Source organism: Helobdella robusta (assembly GCF_000326865.2).
Source record: "Helobdella robusta unplaced genomic scaffold HELROscaffold_4, whole genome shotgun sequence".
Taxonomy (NCBI): domain Eukaryota; kingdom Metazoa; phylum Annelida; class Clitellata; order Rhynchobdellida; family Glossiphoniidae; genus Helobdella; species Helobdella robusta.
In genome coordinates, this window is record NW_008704902.1 from 35,663 (window position 1) to 53,437 (window position 17,775).

Genomic DNA, 17,775 nt, shown 5'->3' on the forward strand with positions numbered 1-17,775 from the left:
TTACTAAGCGTGGTTCAGCTTGCACCAATTGTTTATAAATCTTCCGCATCTGCCACGCTTGACCTACAGTCTGCCCTTCTTCGGCAATTTAGCAGCCTACACTGTACTCCATCGACTCCAATCCAACCAACAGACCTTTCCCAGGGCAACATTTTGGAGGAAGCATATAAACGCACATTCAAAGAGTTGCTTTCCTCAAGTCCTGACTCGGCGACCTCAGCTCGCTTGCTGGCAGTATCCAGCGAGGCGAGTTGTGGCTGGCTGAGATCTTTGCCCAATACGTCGGTGGGTACCAGATTGGACGACGAAACGGTCAGGACAGCCATTGGCTTCCGTCTGGGGTTGGCCGTTCAGAGTCGATATACATGCAGGTGCGGCGCGGAGGCGGATGAACTTGGCCATCATGGTCTTGTTTGTCGTTTGGACGGAGGTCGCCAGCAGCGACATCCAGCCATAAACGATTTTGTGTGCCGACTTTTCTCCAAGGCCTCAATTCCGGTTTTAAAGGAACCGTCGGGCATTGCGGCGCACGACGGTAAACGCCCTGACGGGTGTACCTTGATTCCTTGGAGAGCCGGCAGGTGCTTGGCGTGGGACGTTACCGTCCCGGGCACTTTTGCTGAGCGCTACGTGCAGCTTACTAGCAAAGAAAGCGGTTTGGCTGCAACCAGGGCATCTGACGAGAGGATCAAAAAGTACGACGGAGCTCTCCCCTCGATGGAGTTTTTACAGATTTGTATCGAGGTTCTCGGCCCCATGGACCGTAACACCTCCGGGTTTTTCAATCGAATTTGCAAAAATATCAATATTAGGTCAGGCGATAGTAGGAAATATTTTTTTGCTATGAATAATATCTCGTGCATCCTGCAGCGGTTTTTGCGCGTCTGTGTGTTGGAAAATGTGGAGTTGAATGCCGACGGGGTTGAGTGACGTTATAGCAAATAAAATCAAATTTAGTCAGACGCTTGGCTTTTGGTGTCATTCGTCAATGATTTGGTTTTAACATACACACATACATACATACATACATGCATACATACATACATACATACATACATACATACATACATACATACATACATACATACATACATACATACATACATACATACATACATACATACATACATACATACATACATACATACATACATGCATGCATGCATGCATGCATACATACATACATACATACATACATACATACATACATGCATGCATGCATACATACATACATACATACATACATACATACATACATACATACATACATACATACATACATACATACATGCATGCATACATACATACATACATACATACATACATACATACATACATACATACATACATGGGGAAACATAATTTGGGGAAACAGTCCTGACATTCATCTAAAACAGTTAACAAAATGCCAAAACCGATTCATCAGAATATTTAAAAATCTTCATACTCATTGTCACACAAGTGAATATTATCTCGAGATGAAAATACTCAACATCAAAAACTTGTTCATCTACCACGTTGCAACATTCATTTTTAGATTTCTACGTCAGCAATTGCCGGCATTTTTTAGAAACTTTTTCACTTTTGGAACTTCCATTCAAGCAAGAACTACACGGCACACGCCACTTTTCTATGCTCCACCAGCCAGAATTAAAGTACTCTGCATGAGTTTGAAACATACCGGCCCAGGAATATGGGAGACGATTCCACAAGAAATTAAAGATTGTAACACTTTGCATCTTTTTAAAAATAAACTGAAAAATTTTTTAATTACGAAAAGTTCTGTTTTTCAATGATAATAATGTATATGTATATATATGTATATAAGTGTGTACATATTTCATTAACATTGATACATTTTCTCCTATTGACAATTTTATTTTATCATTGAGAAGCAATTTTGAGCTGCACGGTGGCCGAGCCCACAAGAATTAATTTTCTTTTTTTGGTCTCCGAATCATTCATGCTTTTGTTTTGTTTGATTGAATAAAAGTGATTTGATTTGATTTGATACATACATACATACATACATTCACACATACATACATAAATACATACATACATACATACATACATACATACATACATGCATACATACATACATACATGCATACATACATACAAACATACATACAAACATACAAGTTATAGATGCAGCTTTGTTTGATAGATGCTTTATTAAAATCATAACGGTGGTTTGATCCGACATTCAGTCAACTTGTCACGTGCTTATGTTTTATGTGTGACGTCATATTTGTTTGTTATTATTGTTTATATGACGGTACATTTAACTCATTTTTATAGCGCATATTTATAAAGATAAAAAAACATGAAAAAAATTGACATTTATTTATTATTTGACGTCTTTCGTGCTGCTGTTACTGTTACGTAATTGTGTGGTTTTTAATGTTTTAATGCTAATGCTGTTTATGTGCCTTTGTAAATCGAGTGTTATTAAATTGATGTGTTGATGATGTCATCGCGGTAGATGACGTCATTTCATTTTCCAAGTGATGTATCGCTGGTCTGTGACGATGGCCTGCTGATGGCGATGTCATTATTTTAACTCATGACGTAATAATCGCCATTTTCCTGTAATCATTACCATCATCGTTGCAGTAACCATCATCATCACTACCACCACTGTCATTGTTATTATTAGTTGAAATTATCATAATCGTAATCATTATCGTCGTCGCCATCATCATCATCATCATCATCATCATCATCATCATCATCATCACAGTCTTTGCTGCTATAATTAACATTAGCGCCAAAACACATTCACCCAATAATATTTGCCAATTTTTTAGCTTTCAGCATCATTATCATCATGTTCATCATCATCGCCATTATCATCATCATCGTCGTCGTCATCATCATAATTTCAAAGCCTTCTCCGAGGAACATATGTTGTTGGCAGACAACAAGAGAAGAAAATGATGATGACGTTGATGATCTGATTCAGGAAAAAAAAAAAAATTTCTTCTTGGTAAGCATCATAAATGATAAGTGGCCGTACTTCTTATAGATTATAACTCATAATAGATGAAGAGATGTGTGAAATGTGTAAAATAGATAAACAAACTGAGAAAATTAATAATAATAATTTAAATTATTAATAAATAAATTCTTTAATAAATTGACTTATTTATAGATGAACAAACAAAAAAAATAAACAAACGAACGGACGAACGAAAGAGCGAGCGAACGAACAAACCAGTGAATGATGAAGCAATACACGATTGCTTTGGAAGATGTGTTGTTTGGTTCGATTGATCCGAGCGTTCGATTTTTCAAACAATAAATTTTTTACCAAGGTGGCTCATATTGATCACACAACGTATTATTATTATTGTTATTATTATAATAACAATTATTATTATTATTATTATTATTATTATTATTATTATTATTATTATTATTATTATGCGTATAATCACTACATTACAATATCTAATACAGTTTTTTGATCAACATTAAAACTCCGAATAAAATGTTTTTTCATTATCCTCGTTCTATCATCATTTAAGTAAACATCATCACTATTTGACATTTCATGATGATGACTAAAAATGATAATTTTACATTCGTCATCTTCATCATCTTTTTCTACGTCATCAGCTTCATCATCATCATCTTCATCATCTTCTCCTTCATCATCTTCATCCTCATGGTGGTTGTCGCCAAAGTCATCGACATTCCATCATTGACTTCGAAGTAACGTTCCTCCAATACGATTTTTATTATCATCATTGATTATTTGTTTTGATTGTTGTCGTCTTCGTTGTCGATAACCCCACAGTAAGAATCATTTTCAACATTTTCCTCATCATCATCCATGCCTTTGTTATCACTCTCAAATCGCCGATATTATTACTGCTACAGTTCAATTTGACGTTATTATGATAAATATTTCACTTACTATCGCCAACATCATTTTATCTTTCGCTATAATCATTTTCATTACCAGCCTCATCATCAGAAGCAAAGCAAGACAGACATGAACCACCACAATCCATCATAATTTTTATAGCATCATCCTTCTTTCTCTTCATAAAATTACAGCAAAAATTATAAATTTCGTTCATCATCGTCGTCACCTCCATTAAAGTTTCATCTCCATCATCATTTCTTTCCTTCATTTCCGCGCTTATCATTTTGAACTATAATTTTGATAGCCATCATCAACATCACCATCATCAACATCATCATGCGCCTCAGTCGCTTGCCATGGCGCTATATAAAATGACATTATTATTATTATTATAAAATTATACCATGACGTCATAATAAAAGCCATTATCAATTTCATCAACGTCATCAATTTCATCACCAACATCGTCGTCATCCTCACCAGCACCATCGATGCCGTCATTATAAATTTGTCTCTGGCAAGCGACCAAGTGAATGAATGACGTCATAATAAAAGCCATGATGACGTCATAAAGAGCGAAGTGGGGTTGTGATATTGCATTGCGCAATTCATCTCCCTTTACTTCATAACTTGCTCTCCATCCAATTTATAATCTATACATGAAGATGAACTTCCATGTTTACATAAATAAATAATTATTTCAACGAGAACAATCACATTAATGGAAAAAGCCAAAATATACAGTTATCCAACATTATTTTTGATAACTTGCAAACGTTTTTTTCTGAAACATTTCAAAATTTGGTTGACATGTTTACCGATTTTCTCCAAAAAATAAAATGCTAATCAATGATTTTTTAAATCAAAATAGACATAAAAAACTGTGGAAATTTAAAAAAAATATTTTTTAGAATCTTTTACAATTTATTAATAGATTATACTAAAGTTGGCAACAAAAAAAACATTTTTTTCACTTTATTTTTATCAGAAACTCGGCGTAAATGGATTTAAATTTGTTTTAATTATTTGCACTTAGTATTCCTTCTCCCATCTACGGTGCACATATATTTTCAAATAAAATTCCATTAAAATGTTTTCAGTTTAAACATTTCTGTCTCGCTCAATTAAATTGGAGACTTTTTAAAGAATTGCCCATAAACTTTCGACCAAAGTTTATTTGACAATTTTTGTTTCTTATTTTAAAACGAGAGTTGTTTCTGCTTTAATTTCAATTTCATAGATCATCATTTTCCCATTAAATTTATTGAATGTTGTTTTGTAACGTGTAAGAACGCTATCAACTCGATCAATAAGATAATTGAACCCCTTTTGTTTATTAATTCTAAAGACTCTGTTCAATTAGCACTACTAATTTCTTTACAAAAATACTTCAGACCATCAACAGACATAAAACTTTTGAAACTATTAAAAACTTAAAAGATGTCAACTTAATGTTGACATTCTTTCAATGTTTGAAGCAGTTCAATTTAAACATTCTTCAAACTGCACAAACCCATTTTCTCAGAATATATTCAAAAACCAGCATTCGCTGTGAAGGTGATTTCTGTTTACTTTCCGTTGTAAGCTGTATTTTCGATATATCCTTCTCTCATTTTCTGGCGGGGAGATTTGAATTCGTCATAAATATTTATAAACTACTACTTCTACTACTACTAAACTGAACTACTATTATTAGTAGTAACTAATAATAATAATAATTTTTAATAATACATAGCACAAGTTGTATATATAAAAATACAATTAAAAAAAAAGAAAATAATAAAAAAAATAAATAAAAAATACACGTTTTAGAAAAACCTGAAAATGTACATGTAGCAGGCTACACAGCAAATAAGCAAGTATGCGGAGAGGATTTTTATATAACGGCGAAAGGGTAATTTGTGTACCACGTTAATTCACTTCACGTGTACAAGAAAGCTCATAATTTAAAACACGCATACATAAAGATGATCGTATGTAGTGTATGTATATAAGTATATGTGTATAAATACACTTATACACATATACAGGTATATGTATTGGTATGTATATGGATGTGTATGTGTGTGTGTATATTATTGTATTTGCTTGATGTGCATGGGGCTATAGAGGTATAATTTCCATGAATTGTATGAAATTCGTGTAAATGTTGGAAGGAAACCATATTTGTATTGTATGTACAAAAAAATATAGTCCTTTTCCAACATACATATTTATATATATATTTATAACTATATATAAATAAATATATGAATATATAAAGTAGAAAATAAATATTTCCCGTTATATTGTAGAATGTATGGTGTGTATTGCGAATTATATAAGGGGTTTGTCTGCATCATTTGCGACCTCAGTTAGAAGTCTAATGTTTATGGGAGGAGTGCTTTTTTGTTTGTTTTTTTTTTGTAAGTATTTAATTGCTACTTATTACTACGTAGTTGTTGTTGATGTCGTTTTTTGTTCCCGAATTTTGCAGTTGTTGTTATTGTTTTGTTGTTGCTGTAGTTGCTCATTTTGCTGATTTTAATGTTGTTGATGTTGTTGTTTTAGCATCGAGTCCAATGTTATTACTTGTTATTGTTGGTGTTGCTGCTTGAACGGTTGATATATCATATAGGGATGTTTGTAATTATTTTAAAAAGCGAAAAAGAAAAATTTAAAAATAATTTTTAAATATTATCATCGAAACTATTGTCTTGCAAACATTGAACAACCAAATTAAAATTAATTATTACTTATTAATTAATTATTAAATTACTAATTATTAACAAAATACGTTTTACATTGTAGTTTGTTTGACATTTTACGTAAGATTTTCACGGATTTAATATTTAATACAAACGTTTTTGAGCGATTACCATAAATGTTAAAATAATAATAAATTTACTTTACGATGAATAATTAATTTGATTAATTATTAATTTTAAAAACTGTGATGGATTCATTGATCTAGTGCAAATTACATCTCACCTACATCTTGTTCATCTCATCGGATCAGAAGGCCTTAGGTACTGGAAGACAAACAACTTAATTAGAAATAATATTTGAGACAATCTGCGGCATGAAACCTAACACCATTGCAAAAATGATGACAACAATCAATTCTCATTGACATTATAAAAAAAATAGCTGCTGATACCTTAAAACATCATATGGCACGAAGGCAGCTGCAACTGAAACATTGAAATATTTTGATGGAAATTTTTTACAAACATTAAATGTTGGGCCAACAACCTCAATGGTTAAACATAAGGATAAGAAATATTTAAGTTAAAAATCAAATCAACGTTGAGACATCAAAGACTAATATTACACCCGCAGCAAAAACTTCATTTTACTAATTAACCAGTTATCTCCCCTCAGCACAGTAAACATCAACGCAGAAATGATTCCAGTACTTTCGGGGCCCATCAGTGACATGGTTCGCACAAAATCAGAGTACAACTTTTTCGGACAGTTACCAACTCGCCACTACATTTTTGCTCCAAAATCATCTCGAACCCAAGCGAGTGAGTGTCAAGATAGCAGCGGTCATGCCGGCCAATCAGAACAAAGTGGTCCATTGCAACCAACACTCTTCAACCAATCAATGGATGTCCCAGCTTCAAAAGTGAGGAAGAAGAAAGATCTTAAAATAGGTCAGCCACACCAATGTCAACAACGACATCGCTACAAAACCAAACCACGACAACAAATTCAACAAAAATCGTCATCGGAACAACAACAGTCTGGCACAAAGTCTTCCATTCACATATCTATTGAAAATGATTCACCCATTGCGAACTATGACATCAATAAAACACACTTGAGTTCATCGAAGGTTAAGAAATCAAAACCAATAATATCAACATCCCGATCGAATCCTGCGTTGTCTTTGTGCGCTGTTGAGAGTCCTATGAAACATCAGCTGCAACAACAACAACATCAACATCAGCAGCAGCAACAACATCAGCAGCAGCAGCAACAACAACATGTACAGCAGGATTCAGCAATGCATCAACAATTGCAACAACAACAGAAATTATTGCTCCAACAAGAACAGCTTTTCATATTACAGCAATTGCAACAACAACAACATCAGCATTTTCGACAAAAACATCAACATCAGCAACCACATCAACAGCAGCAGCAGCAACTCCAACAACATCAACAACAACAACAATATCAGCCGAAGCAGCAATTTCAACAACATCAACTACAACATCCATCACAACAACAACAACTGTCTCAACAACAAAATCAGCAAATTATCTTAGGATGCATTGAATGCTCAAGAGAAATCGAAGACAACAAAAACAACAATAACGAAAAGTGTATGGTCGATACCGTAAATAACAACGCGAATGATAATAACTCCAATCAAGCAATTCGCAGCTCTCTCGTAGAAATAGGAGCAAAGTTATTTACTGCACCAACCCCTATTACTGCTGTCACTACTATTTTCGCAATAACCTCTGGTAACATTAACACTACTACAGTCTCAAATGCCTCTTTTTCAAACTGCACAAGAAATACTTACGGAGATTGCAACAATGTTGCAGTTGATAAAACTAGAGCCAACTTTAATTTAATTAACAACAACGACGACAATATACCCAATGCTGTTCCAGACAGTACTCTGTCATCATCCATCAAAAGGCTTCCAACGTCCTCGTCATCAGCTCCTCGGCAAACAACATCAACTTCATCATTTCATCTGACAACAAACTCAATAATATCATCCTCATCGTCGTCGTCGTCGTCAAAAAATCCTGCACCGTTATTAGCGTTGTCAGATTTGAAATACGAGCACCGCAATATTGTAAACAGTAATTTTTTCAACATGACCAATTCTCACACCATAGATTTAGCGAACGCCAACACAAGTGACTTTTACGAAACGGACACCGCGAAAGATTGGTCATCGTTGGTCAGCTTAACCGACTATTCAGCCGGTTTGATACATCGCTATAAAAAAGCACTAGAGGATAGCTTGGTGACGAGCGGCGGCTCGATGGCTAGCGACTATTCGTTGACAAGTATCGAAGCCGTTCACGGCAGTTTAATGAGTGACAGTTGTGAAGATGTTGATGATGAAGGTGGAAACATCCGCGAACCACACTGCAAACATAGTAACGTTATTGGTGGCGGTGACGACGATGATGTCGATGCTAGCATGGAAAACAAAACTGACGCCAATGGAAATGAAAATTATCCAAATCACGTGACCGACCTGGAGAACCCGACAAGCAATAAATATGACAAAATTGAAAATGGCCTGAATGAATATGATGTTGTCGTTGCAACAGCCGCTCGTAATGAAGGACATCTGCAACGACAGAACCAATCATATCTACAATGCTCAACGCAAACACAGCAGGAATATGTTACTAAAAAAAAACAGGGAACGTATGCTGGCAAATATAAAGATTTGAATACAACAGAGTTGCTTCAACAAACAACCAACAAAATCACAACACCCTTATTGACGACGACAACAACAGAACAGCTCAAGGTCATTAAATCATCTAAAAACGTTGAAAAAGATTGTGAGAAGCAACCACTGCTGAGCGATGCAACAACACAACAATCTCACTTACAACAACAACATCAAACTCAGCAGCAACAACAACATCAACAGCAACAGCATCAAGAGTTATCTACTCAACTTCAGTCGTCATCATCACAAACATTTTTGAATCTCTTATCGCAGCCGCACATTTTAAAAGTGGACTTCAATGTCCAGAGTGGTCTGGGAAAATTCACGTGAGTCTGTTGTTGTTGTTCAAGAAAAAACTAAATACCGGTGACAACAATTGACAAGTGTGACGCATGAACATGTTGAAAACTAAATCACGATCTAAAGTAACATTATTTTGCGCTAAAATATATTAATGAAAAGTTTTGACTTGAATGCCCGACGTTAAAATGACTAACTGATATGTACTGCGTATCTAGGAAGAACGAATTTCAACGTAATTAAACGAAACATTCAACAATTTATATATTGAACAACCTTACAGGTCGTCCGCGTTGAATATGAACCCTCTCATGTACCAGCAACATCTCTCCAACTGTCGACTTCTACTTTTCAACAACTACCACGACCACTTCAACGACACTTACAACGACAACGACAGTATTAAACAGACAGTCGTCATCAGCCACCAGAATGCAAACGACTTTTTTAACAACAGCCACAATAATTGCGATAGCTACCAAAACGCTACCACCAAAAATAAAGGCACACATTATTCGACTGACAAATCAACAAGCCGGTTGATTGAGCCACAACGAGCAGTGATGGACGACGATCGCATTTCATCAAACAGCAGCCAGTCGACAAAATTTTTCGACGACGACGACGACGCTAACAACTGCACTGAAATTAATAACTGCGATGCAAAAAATAATCGAACGAACAAGTCTCCATCTCCATCAATTTCACCATCCTCCTCCTCTTTCTCCTCAGATAACTCCGCCATTGATATCCACGACTGCAAATTATCAGGCTGCGAACGACTACGCATCAACGTGTGCGGTCAACTTTTTGAAACTCGACGGGCAGTTTTGGAACGACATCCTGGAACTCTTCTTGGCGACAGCTGCAAACGCCAAGCCTTTTTTGACGAAGAACGTCGCGAACTATTCTTTGATCGTCATCGTCCCAGCTTCGAAGCCATATTTGCGTACTATCAACACGGCGGCAGACTGCGACGCCCCTATCACGTCCCCAATGACGTGTTCCTGGACGAGTTGACATTTTTTGAATTGGAGCTTGATATGGTTGAGGAGTATAAACGATCCGAAGGGTACATCTTTGAAGAGGTGCCCCTACCGAGATGTGATTGGATGAGAAAAGTGTGGATGTTGTTTGAAGATCCGCAGTCTTCCAAAACGGCATTCTACGTAGCCATTCTATCCGTTTTGATGACTCTTATCTCTATCGTCATATTCTGCGTTGAAACTCTTCCAGATTATTCCAAATCCCATTGCAGTGATAATGAAGCGCCCAATTTTTTGGATCCATTTTTCATTATTGAGACAATTTGTACCGGCTGGTTTACAATTGAAGCCATCGCTAGGTAGATATTGATTTGAATGATTTTATAATTTCTAATTTGAACGATACCAGTTTTTTAAATTAATAATGAATATATAATTTATAGCACATACATTTGAAATTAAGCACACAAAATCAACCGAAATTTCATAAACACATTTTCCTCTCAGGATCACAATAAAAACATGACTAAACTCACAACAAGATGATAATACTTTCAGATTTATCTCCTGCCCGGACAAAATTGATTTCTGGAAGGACTTCAAGAACATAGTTGATGTGACGGCGGTTCTGCCGTACTACTGGACACTCTTCAACGTCCTCTACACCATGAGTTGCGCCGGAGCCAAAACAAGCGCCAGTCTTTCTTTTCTACGAGTCATCCGTCTCATCCGAGTTTTCAAACTGACTAAACACTCAGTAGGTCTGCAGGTTCTGCTTCTAACATTCAGAGCAAGCCTTGAAGGGCTTGGACTGTTTCTAGTTGCCTTGATGGTTTCTCTGTTGGTGTTCTCGAGTGCCGTGTATTACGCTGAATATGGCAATCCTGAGTCCCACATGAAGTCAATACCAGATGCTTTCTGGTGGGCCATCATCACTATGACCACCGTTGGGTACGGAGATAAGGTGCCCCTCGGGGTGATGGGAAGGATGATTGGTGCTGCCTGTGCCATCACGGGGGTGCTGACCCTCGCCATACCAGTCCCTATTATAACGGGCCACTTCAACAGGTTCTATTCACACAAGACGGGAAGAGGTCGACACATGTGACGAAGATGATGACGACGATGGTGATGACAACAAGGTTGTAATGAAAATACATTTCTTTAAATTGTTAAATTGTTTTACCAAGAAAGTTTTACTGATTTTTAATTTCCATTGCAACGGTGACAAATGTTTAAAACTGTGACAGTTTGTTTAAAATTTTACGACGACACACGCGCCCATGATAATAACGTCTGGCAATTTGTTAAAAAAATAGAAAAGATGATATAAAAAATTTTGAAACATATTGCATGTATTTATTCAATTTTTTCTTTCAACTTTCATTTTCATCTTTTCATCTATTCAATCATTCAGTCTTTATCAAAAAATTTGGCTTAATATATTCTGGTTTTGAAATGCAAGTAATTGTAAGTAAGAGTACTCACAGACATGTAAAAACAAACGTAATTATGCTTACACATGCACACGCACACACACACACACACATCACTGTACGCATTAATACAAAAATATCCTGTCACAAATTTTTCACAGAAAAAAAGTTAAACATAAAAGTTGAAAACCTCGATAAGTTAAATAAAAAATTGCTGTCCAGAATGGCAGGAATGATGTCATAAAACGTCGGACAACAAAGAAAAATATTAAAAAAAAACTTGAGCAAAATAAAAATTTTTATGCAATGTTTTTTACTTCTGTTCCGATTCTATTCTTTCTGTCTTTTTTCCAATTGTTTTTGCTCTTTTGCATTGAAACATATTCAATTTTCACATTTAATCTCCATGCAAGAGGAGATTTTTGATGCAAACCCATTTGTTGAAGTTTTTAATTCTCCTTTGTCTGTTACATCGCAATTGATTTTGTTGAGCTAGTAAGAATCACAACTGTTTAACATGTATATAAATTTATTTGTTCTGTTTTTAATTATTTACTAGTTTATATGTTTATTCGTTTACTAACTTGGAAATATTCTAGTTTATAAATATACACGAGCGTTTGGTGAAGCTGAGTTATCAATAATATTGAGTCGCATCTGTTTAGAGACTGGTTAAACATTTATGCTATTTTTTGCTTTTTCTTGGTTTCTGTTGGATTTGTTAAACAGTAATTATAAATGGACTTCAAACCTATTCTAAAATAATTTGGTAATAGATTTAAAAACAACAACAATAACAACCACAGCAGCCACCATAGCAGCAGCAGCTACCACAAGAGCTGCAGCAAGAATAAAATTATTAACGCTAACAATCATAAGAAGATCAACGTCGCTATCAGCGGAGACATAAAGACGATGATAAAAACATCATAAGCAATAATGACAACAAAAACCAAACACATCGTCAAAGCAAAAAATTGGTAATTCAATGATACGCAAAAAACAGAAAAACCAAAAAACCATAATAAAACACGATGATAAAAAATTTCCACATAGGCCAAAAAAACAACAATGGCTGTAAAGATACATCGAAAACCAAACTGATGATAACAATCACAACAAACGACATGACTTTCTTAGAAATTGCTCTCATAAAAAGATCATATGCCTGGCACCAAACATTTAATATCCAACCATTCCAGTTAACTCATTTCCATAAAACTTCTTCCGTTATGACAACGTGTTTTAATGTGCAGCTTTGGTTTTGTGGTTGTTGTGGTTGTTGCTGCTTGTGGTTGTTGTGGCTGGTTTTTCGGATTGTTGTGGCTGGTTTTAAAAAATTTTGTGGATAGTTATTTTTGGCGATGCTGTATGACACCCAATAGTAATGGAAGTAGTAATTACAGCAGTTGCTGCTGTTGTGGTTGTCGTGGTTGTTGCCGCTGCTGTTGTTTTAGTTGTTGTAGTTGTAGAAGTAGTCGTTTAATTTCATCTGTTATTGCTGTTAATATGTTGCAATGTTGTGTCTTGCTGCCAATTTTGTTGGTAATTTTTGTTGATGTATTCACTGTTGACGCAACCGTTGATGTTGTAGTTGTTGTAGTTGTTGTAGTTGCTGTTGTTTTTTGTTTTGTTGTCCTTGCTAACAAGTTATAATGACGAGTTTTGTTGCCATAAACTTGAATAGTATGTTTGATTGCCATGTTTGCTGGTAGTTAAGTCGTTACGTTGATGTTTTCACCGTTACAAAAATTGAAATTAAAAATATTTGTTATAAAAGGTTCGGATGAAATATTTGGTGTGAAATGTTTGGAGAGGTTGTCGATGAATGAATATTGCAGTATTAGAGGTGATGGTTCGGTGAGTGATGAACGAGATGGGAATTTAATGAATTCTGTAGATGGAGAAATGATTAGATGAAATGGGTGGATGGATGGATCGTTGGATGCATGGATAAATGCATGGATGGAAGAATTGATTAATGAATAGATGGATGGATTGGTTAATGAATAGATGGATGTGTGGAAAATTAAAAAAAAATGAATGAATGAATGGATGGATGGATACATGGATGGATGAAAATGACGAATTGAAGAAAAAAATTGTTAGCCGTTTGTGTGTATGTTTGTATGTGCGTTTGTATAAATAAATGAACTAATGGCTTGATGAATGTTCGGAAAAATGTACGCATAGATAGAAGTCTAGCTAGATAGAAAAGCAGATTGATTAAATTTTTGTAGATTAACTATAAATTACTAAGAAGATAAAACAAATACTCACAGATATTTTAGCAGACACATAAATGGTACATTCAACTAACTGAAGATATGAATGAAGGAATAAGTTAAGAAAAATAAAAGCACATTAATTGAACATACCAGTATGAAGATAGTAAGATGAAAATAGACGATCCTGAATGTACGTCACTGAAATCTTGAAATAAACTGGCAAATAGAAATATGAATTCATAAAATTTTATGATTTAAACCATCTAACTCAAACATTGCATTCATTTCATATTCAATATCTTTTCATTATACTACAATCTTCCATTCACTTTCAAGTTTTCAAAATTCTCTACCACTTTAGAAACAAATTGATTGGTTGATTGTTTGATATATCTGATGTTTTCTTATTTATGGACACCTGCATCAGATACTAAATTGTATTTGAATAAGGTGACTTAAATTCACTAGATTAAATTTCATTGAAATTTCAAATAAATCAATACTTATCTGAAAAAATGTATTTATATATGGAGTAAATCATGATTTAAGATTTTGAAAAATTATATTGAGTATAAAATATTGGTTCATTCATTTTTACTGCATATTTACATATATATCCTATATAAAAAATATATATGCGCTTATATGTGTGTATAGGTATACGAATGATTATATATTTATATTCAGCGTATATATAAATATGCACACACACACAAACACACACACACGCACATATATATATATATATATATATAATTTTCATTGGCAGCGTGGCAAATGTGTCGTAAGATCCCTTCTAATGGTGTTACCATTAATTCAATTTATCGCATTTAATTGGATGTCCATATTTGCATGCACCTATCTATATGTATGTATGTGTATGTCTGCGTTAGTTTGTGTATGTATGTGTACGTGTATGTATGCATGTGTTTGTGTGTTCTTATGTACGTGTGTATATGTGGGTATCTATGTGTGTGCGTGTTTGTATATGCGTGAGTGAGTGTTGTTGTTACTTTTGGTATGAAATGAATGCATGTATCTTTGTCGGATGCATTAATATACTCAAGTTTGTTGACGAATGTACGTGTGTGTGTGTGTGTGTGTGTGTGTGTTGTGTGTGTGTGTGTGTGTGTGTGTGTGTGTGTGGTGTGTGTAAGTCCAAACGCCAACGTTCGTAAACTTGTGTGCCGTTAGGAAAATTAATTACATTCTCAAATGTGTCTCTTGCTAGCTTTTATATTCTAACGGCGTATCCTAATCTTCTCTATCGCACATACGCACTTTGCCTCAAAACACACACACACAACACATACACACACGCACACACACACATACACGCAGCTAATATTAATTATTTACTTTAATTTTTTAGTATGTATGTATGTATGGTATATATTATAAAAGTATATAAAAGACTAAGAGGATCTGAAATGAATGCATGTATCTTTGTGAGTGAGTATATGTGAATGAGTATATGTGAGTTTTTTTGGTCTAAATTTATCTCTTTTTAACGGTTTTTTTGTTTCTGTCTCTCTATCTTCCTTCTTCTATCTTCCTTCTATAGCACTTCAATTAACTTCTTATCTCTAAAATTTTGTTCATTTGATATTCCTCCACTTCATTCTCTTCCGATTCTTCAATCCATTTTTCATTTTCCTGTGCGTGAAATGGCGGGCAGGCATTTTATTCTTGGATTGATTAATGGTTGTGTACTTGAAGTTTGTTTAATGTCGTTGTATACGTTGTTGTTGTCGTTGTTGTTGAATTTGTTTTGTGTATCATTGTTGTCGTCGTCGTTGTTGTTGTATAAGTTATGTTGTTGTTGTTTATCTATCGTTATAGTAATTATTTTATATGTTGTTATTGTCCTCGACAATGTTGGTCTGTTGTTGTTGTCATTTTATGTCTCATTAATTTTGTTGTTGTTGTCGTTGTTGTTGCGTACGTTGGCGTGGTTTTTGTCCTCCTTAGTAAATAGTTGCGTAGCAGTTTGTTGCCTGGCTGTTGTGTGGTGGTGTGATCAGGTGTGATATTGTGATTCTGCATGCTTGTTTGTTGTTGGTGGATCGTCAGGTCTCTTACATATTCAGTTTTCTCGAACCAGCAAACGTTCATATAACATTACTCAGACCATTTAAATCGTTATATAATTTACACAGTTAGTTTGACATTTGGTTTAGTATTTAAGTAATAATTCAAAATGTTTCGCCAAACAAAAGATAATAAAATTTTGATTTTTTTTTGTACGTGCATACATGCATGCAAGAGAGAGTGGGGAGTGCTGATATCATGCGAACATGTCACTTTCTGGTGCGCAATTTATTATTTATTCTCAGCCTTCTCGCAAGAATATGTAAATTTTTATGGTATAGAAACAAAATAACAAAAAAAAAATTTTTGTCTGTTTTTTTCCGCAATTTGTTTCATTGTTAGTTTTTGATATAATATACATATATATTATATATATATACAATCCTGTGTAAAATATGGTCTCATTCCAACATGCATGTATATATATCAAATCAAATCAAATCACTTTTATTCAATCAAACAAAACAAAAGCATGAATGATTCGGAGACCAAAAAAAGAAAATTAATTCTTGTGGGCTCGGCCACCGTGCAGCTCAAAATTGCTTCTCAATGATAAAATAAAATTGTCAATAGGAGAAAATGTATCAATGTTAATGAAATATGTACACACTTATATACATATATATACATATACATTATTATCCTTGAAAAACAGAACTTTTCGTAATTAAAAAATTTTTCAGTTTATTTTTAAAAAGATGCAAAGTGTTACAATCTTTAATTTCTTGTGGAATCGTCTCCCATACTCCTGGGCCAGTATGTTTCAAACTCATGCAGAGTACTTTAATTCTGGCTGGTGGAGCATAGAAAAGTGGCGTGTGGCGTGTAGTTCTTGCTTGAATGGAAGTTCCAAAAGTGAAAAAGTTTCTAAAAAATGCCGGCAATTGCTGACGTAGAAATCTAAAAATGAATGTTGCAACGTGGTAGATGAACAAGTTTTTGATGTTGAGTATTTTCATCTCGAGATAATATTCACTTGTGTGACAATGAGGATGAAGATTTTTAAATATTCTGATGAATCGGTTTTGGCATTTTGTTAACTGTTTTAGATGAATGTCAGGACTGTTTCCCCAAATTACGTTGCAGTAGATGAGGTGAGGAAAGATTAACGAATAATACAGGTCAATTAGAGTAGGTTTATTTAATTTATTTTTAATTTTGCTTATAACTCCTAGGGTTTTGCATATTCTTTTAGACATAGTATCTATGTGAATATCCCAAGAAAGATTGTCCTTGATTGTTACTCCAAGGAATTTTGTGCTGGTTGAGCGAGGAATAGAAATATTGTTCATTTTTATGTCTAGGTTAGGTATAATATTTGTTAAAATTTTCGGACCAAAAATAATGTAATTACATTTAGAATAATTTATTATTAATTTATTTTTGATAAACCCAGGTTGATATATTTTGAAGACNTGTTATTGATGTATTCTACTTC

The 17,775-nt window shown here is 34.4% G+C and overlaps 3 protein-coding genes across 3 annotated transcripts in view; 2 read left to right on the forward strand and 1 right to left on the reverse strand.

Moving 5' to 3' along the window:
• The window catches only part of HELRODRAFT_162027 (hypothetical protein), a gene marked incomplete at both ends in the record, with an annotated part of 4,062 nt that extends 3,132 nt beyond the window's left edge, over nucleotides 1–930 (forward strand). The window contains one exon of the mRNA XM_009024356.1: nucleotides 508–930. Coding sequence (XP_009022604.1) covers nucleotides 508–930 — 423 coding nt within the window. The remainder of the gene's footprint in view (nucleotides 1–507) is intronic.
• A 9,793-nt stretch (nucleotides 931–10,723) lies between these two features.
• Nucleotides 10,724–11,690, forward strand: HELRODRAFT_67069 (hypothetical protein; the record flags this gene model as incomplete). Its single annotated transcript, XM_009024273.1, has 2 exons — nucleotides 10,724–10,941; nucleotides 11,141–11,690. The coding sequence occupies 2 exons, from the start codon at nucleotides 10,724–10,726 to the stop codon at nucleotides 11,688–11,690; spliced, it is 768 nt and encodes a 255-aa protein (XP_009022521.1).
• A 4,128-nt stretch (nucleotides 11,691–15,818) lies between these two features.
• Nucleotides 15,819–17,775, reverse strand: part of HELRODRAFT_162029 (hypothetical protein) — a gene marked incomplete at both ends in the record, with an annotated part of 2,871 nt that continues 914 nt past the window's right edge. The window contains 4 exons of the mRNA XM_009024357.1: nucleotides 15,819–15,902; nucleotides 16,192–16,247; nucleotides 16,996–17,130; nucleotides 17,230–17,348. Coding sequence (XP_009022605.1) covers nucleotides 15,819–15,902; nucleotides 16,192–16,247; nucleotides 16,996–17,130; nucleotides 17,230–17,348 — 394 coding nt within the window. The remainder of the gene's footprint in view (nucleotides 15,903–16,191; nucleotides 16,248–16,995; nucleotides 17,131–17,229; nucleotides 17,349–17,775) is intronic.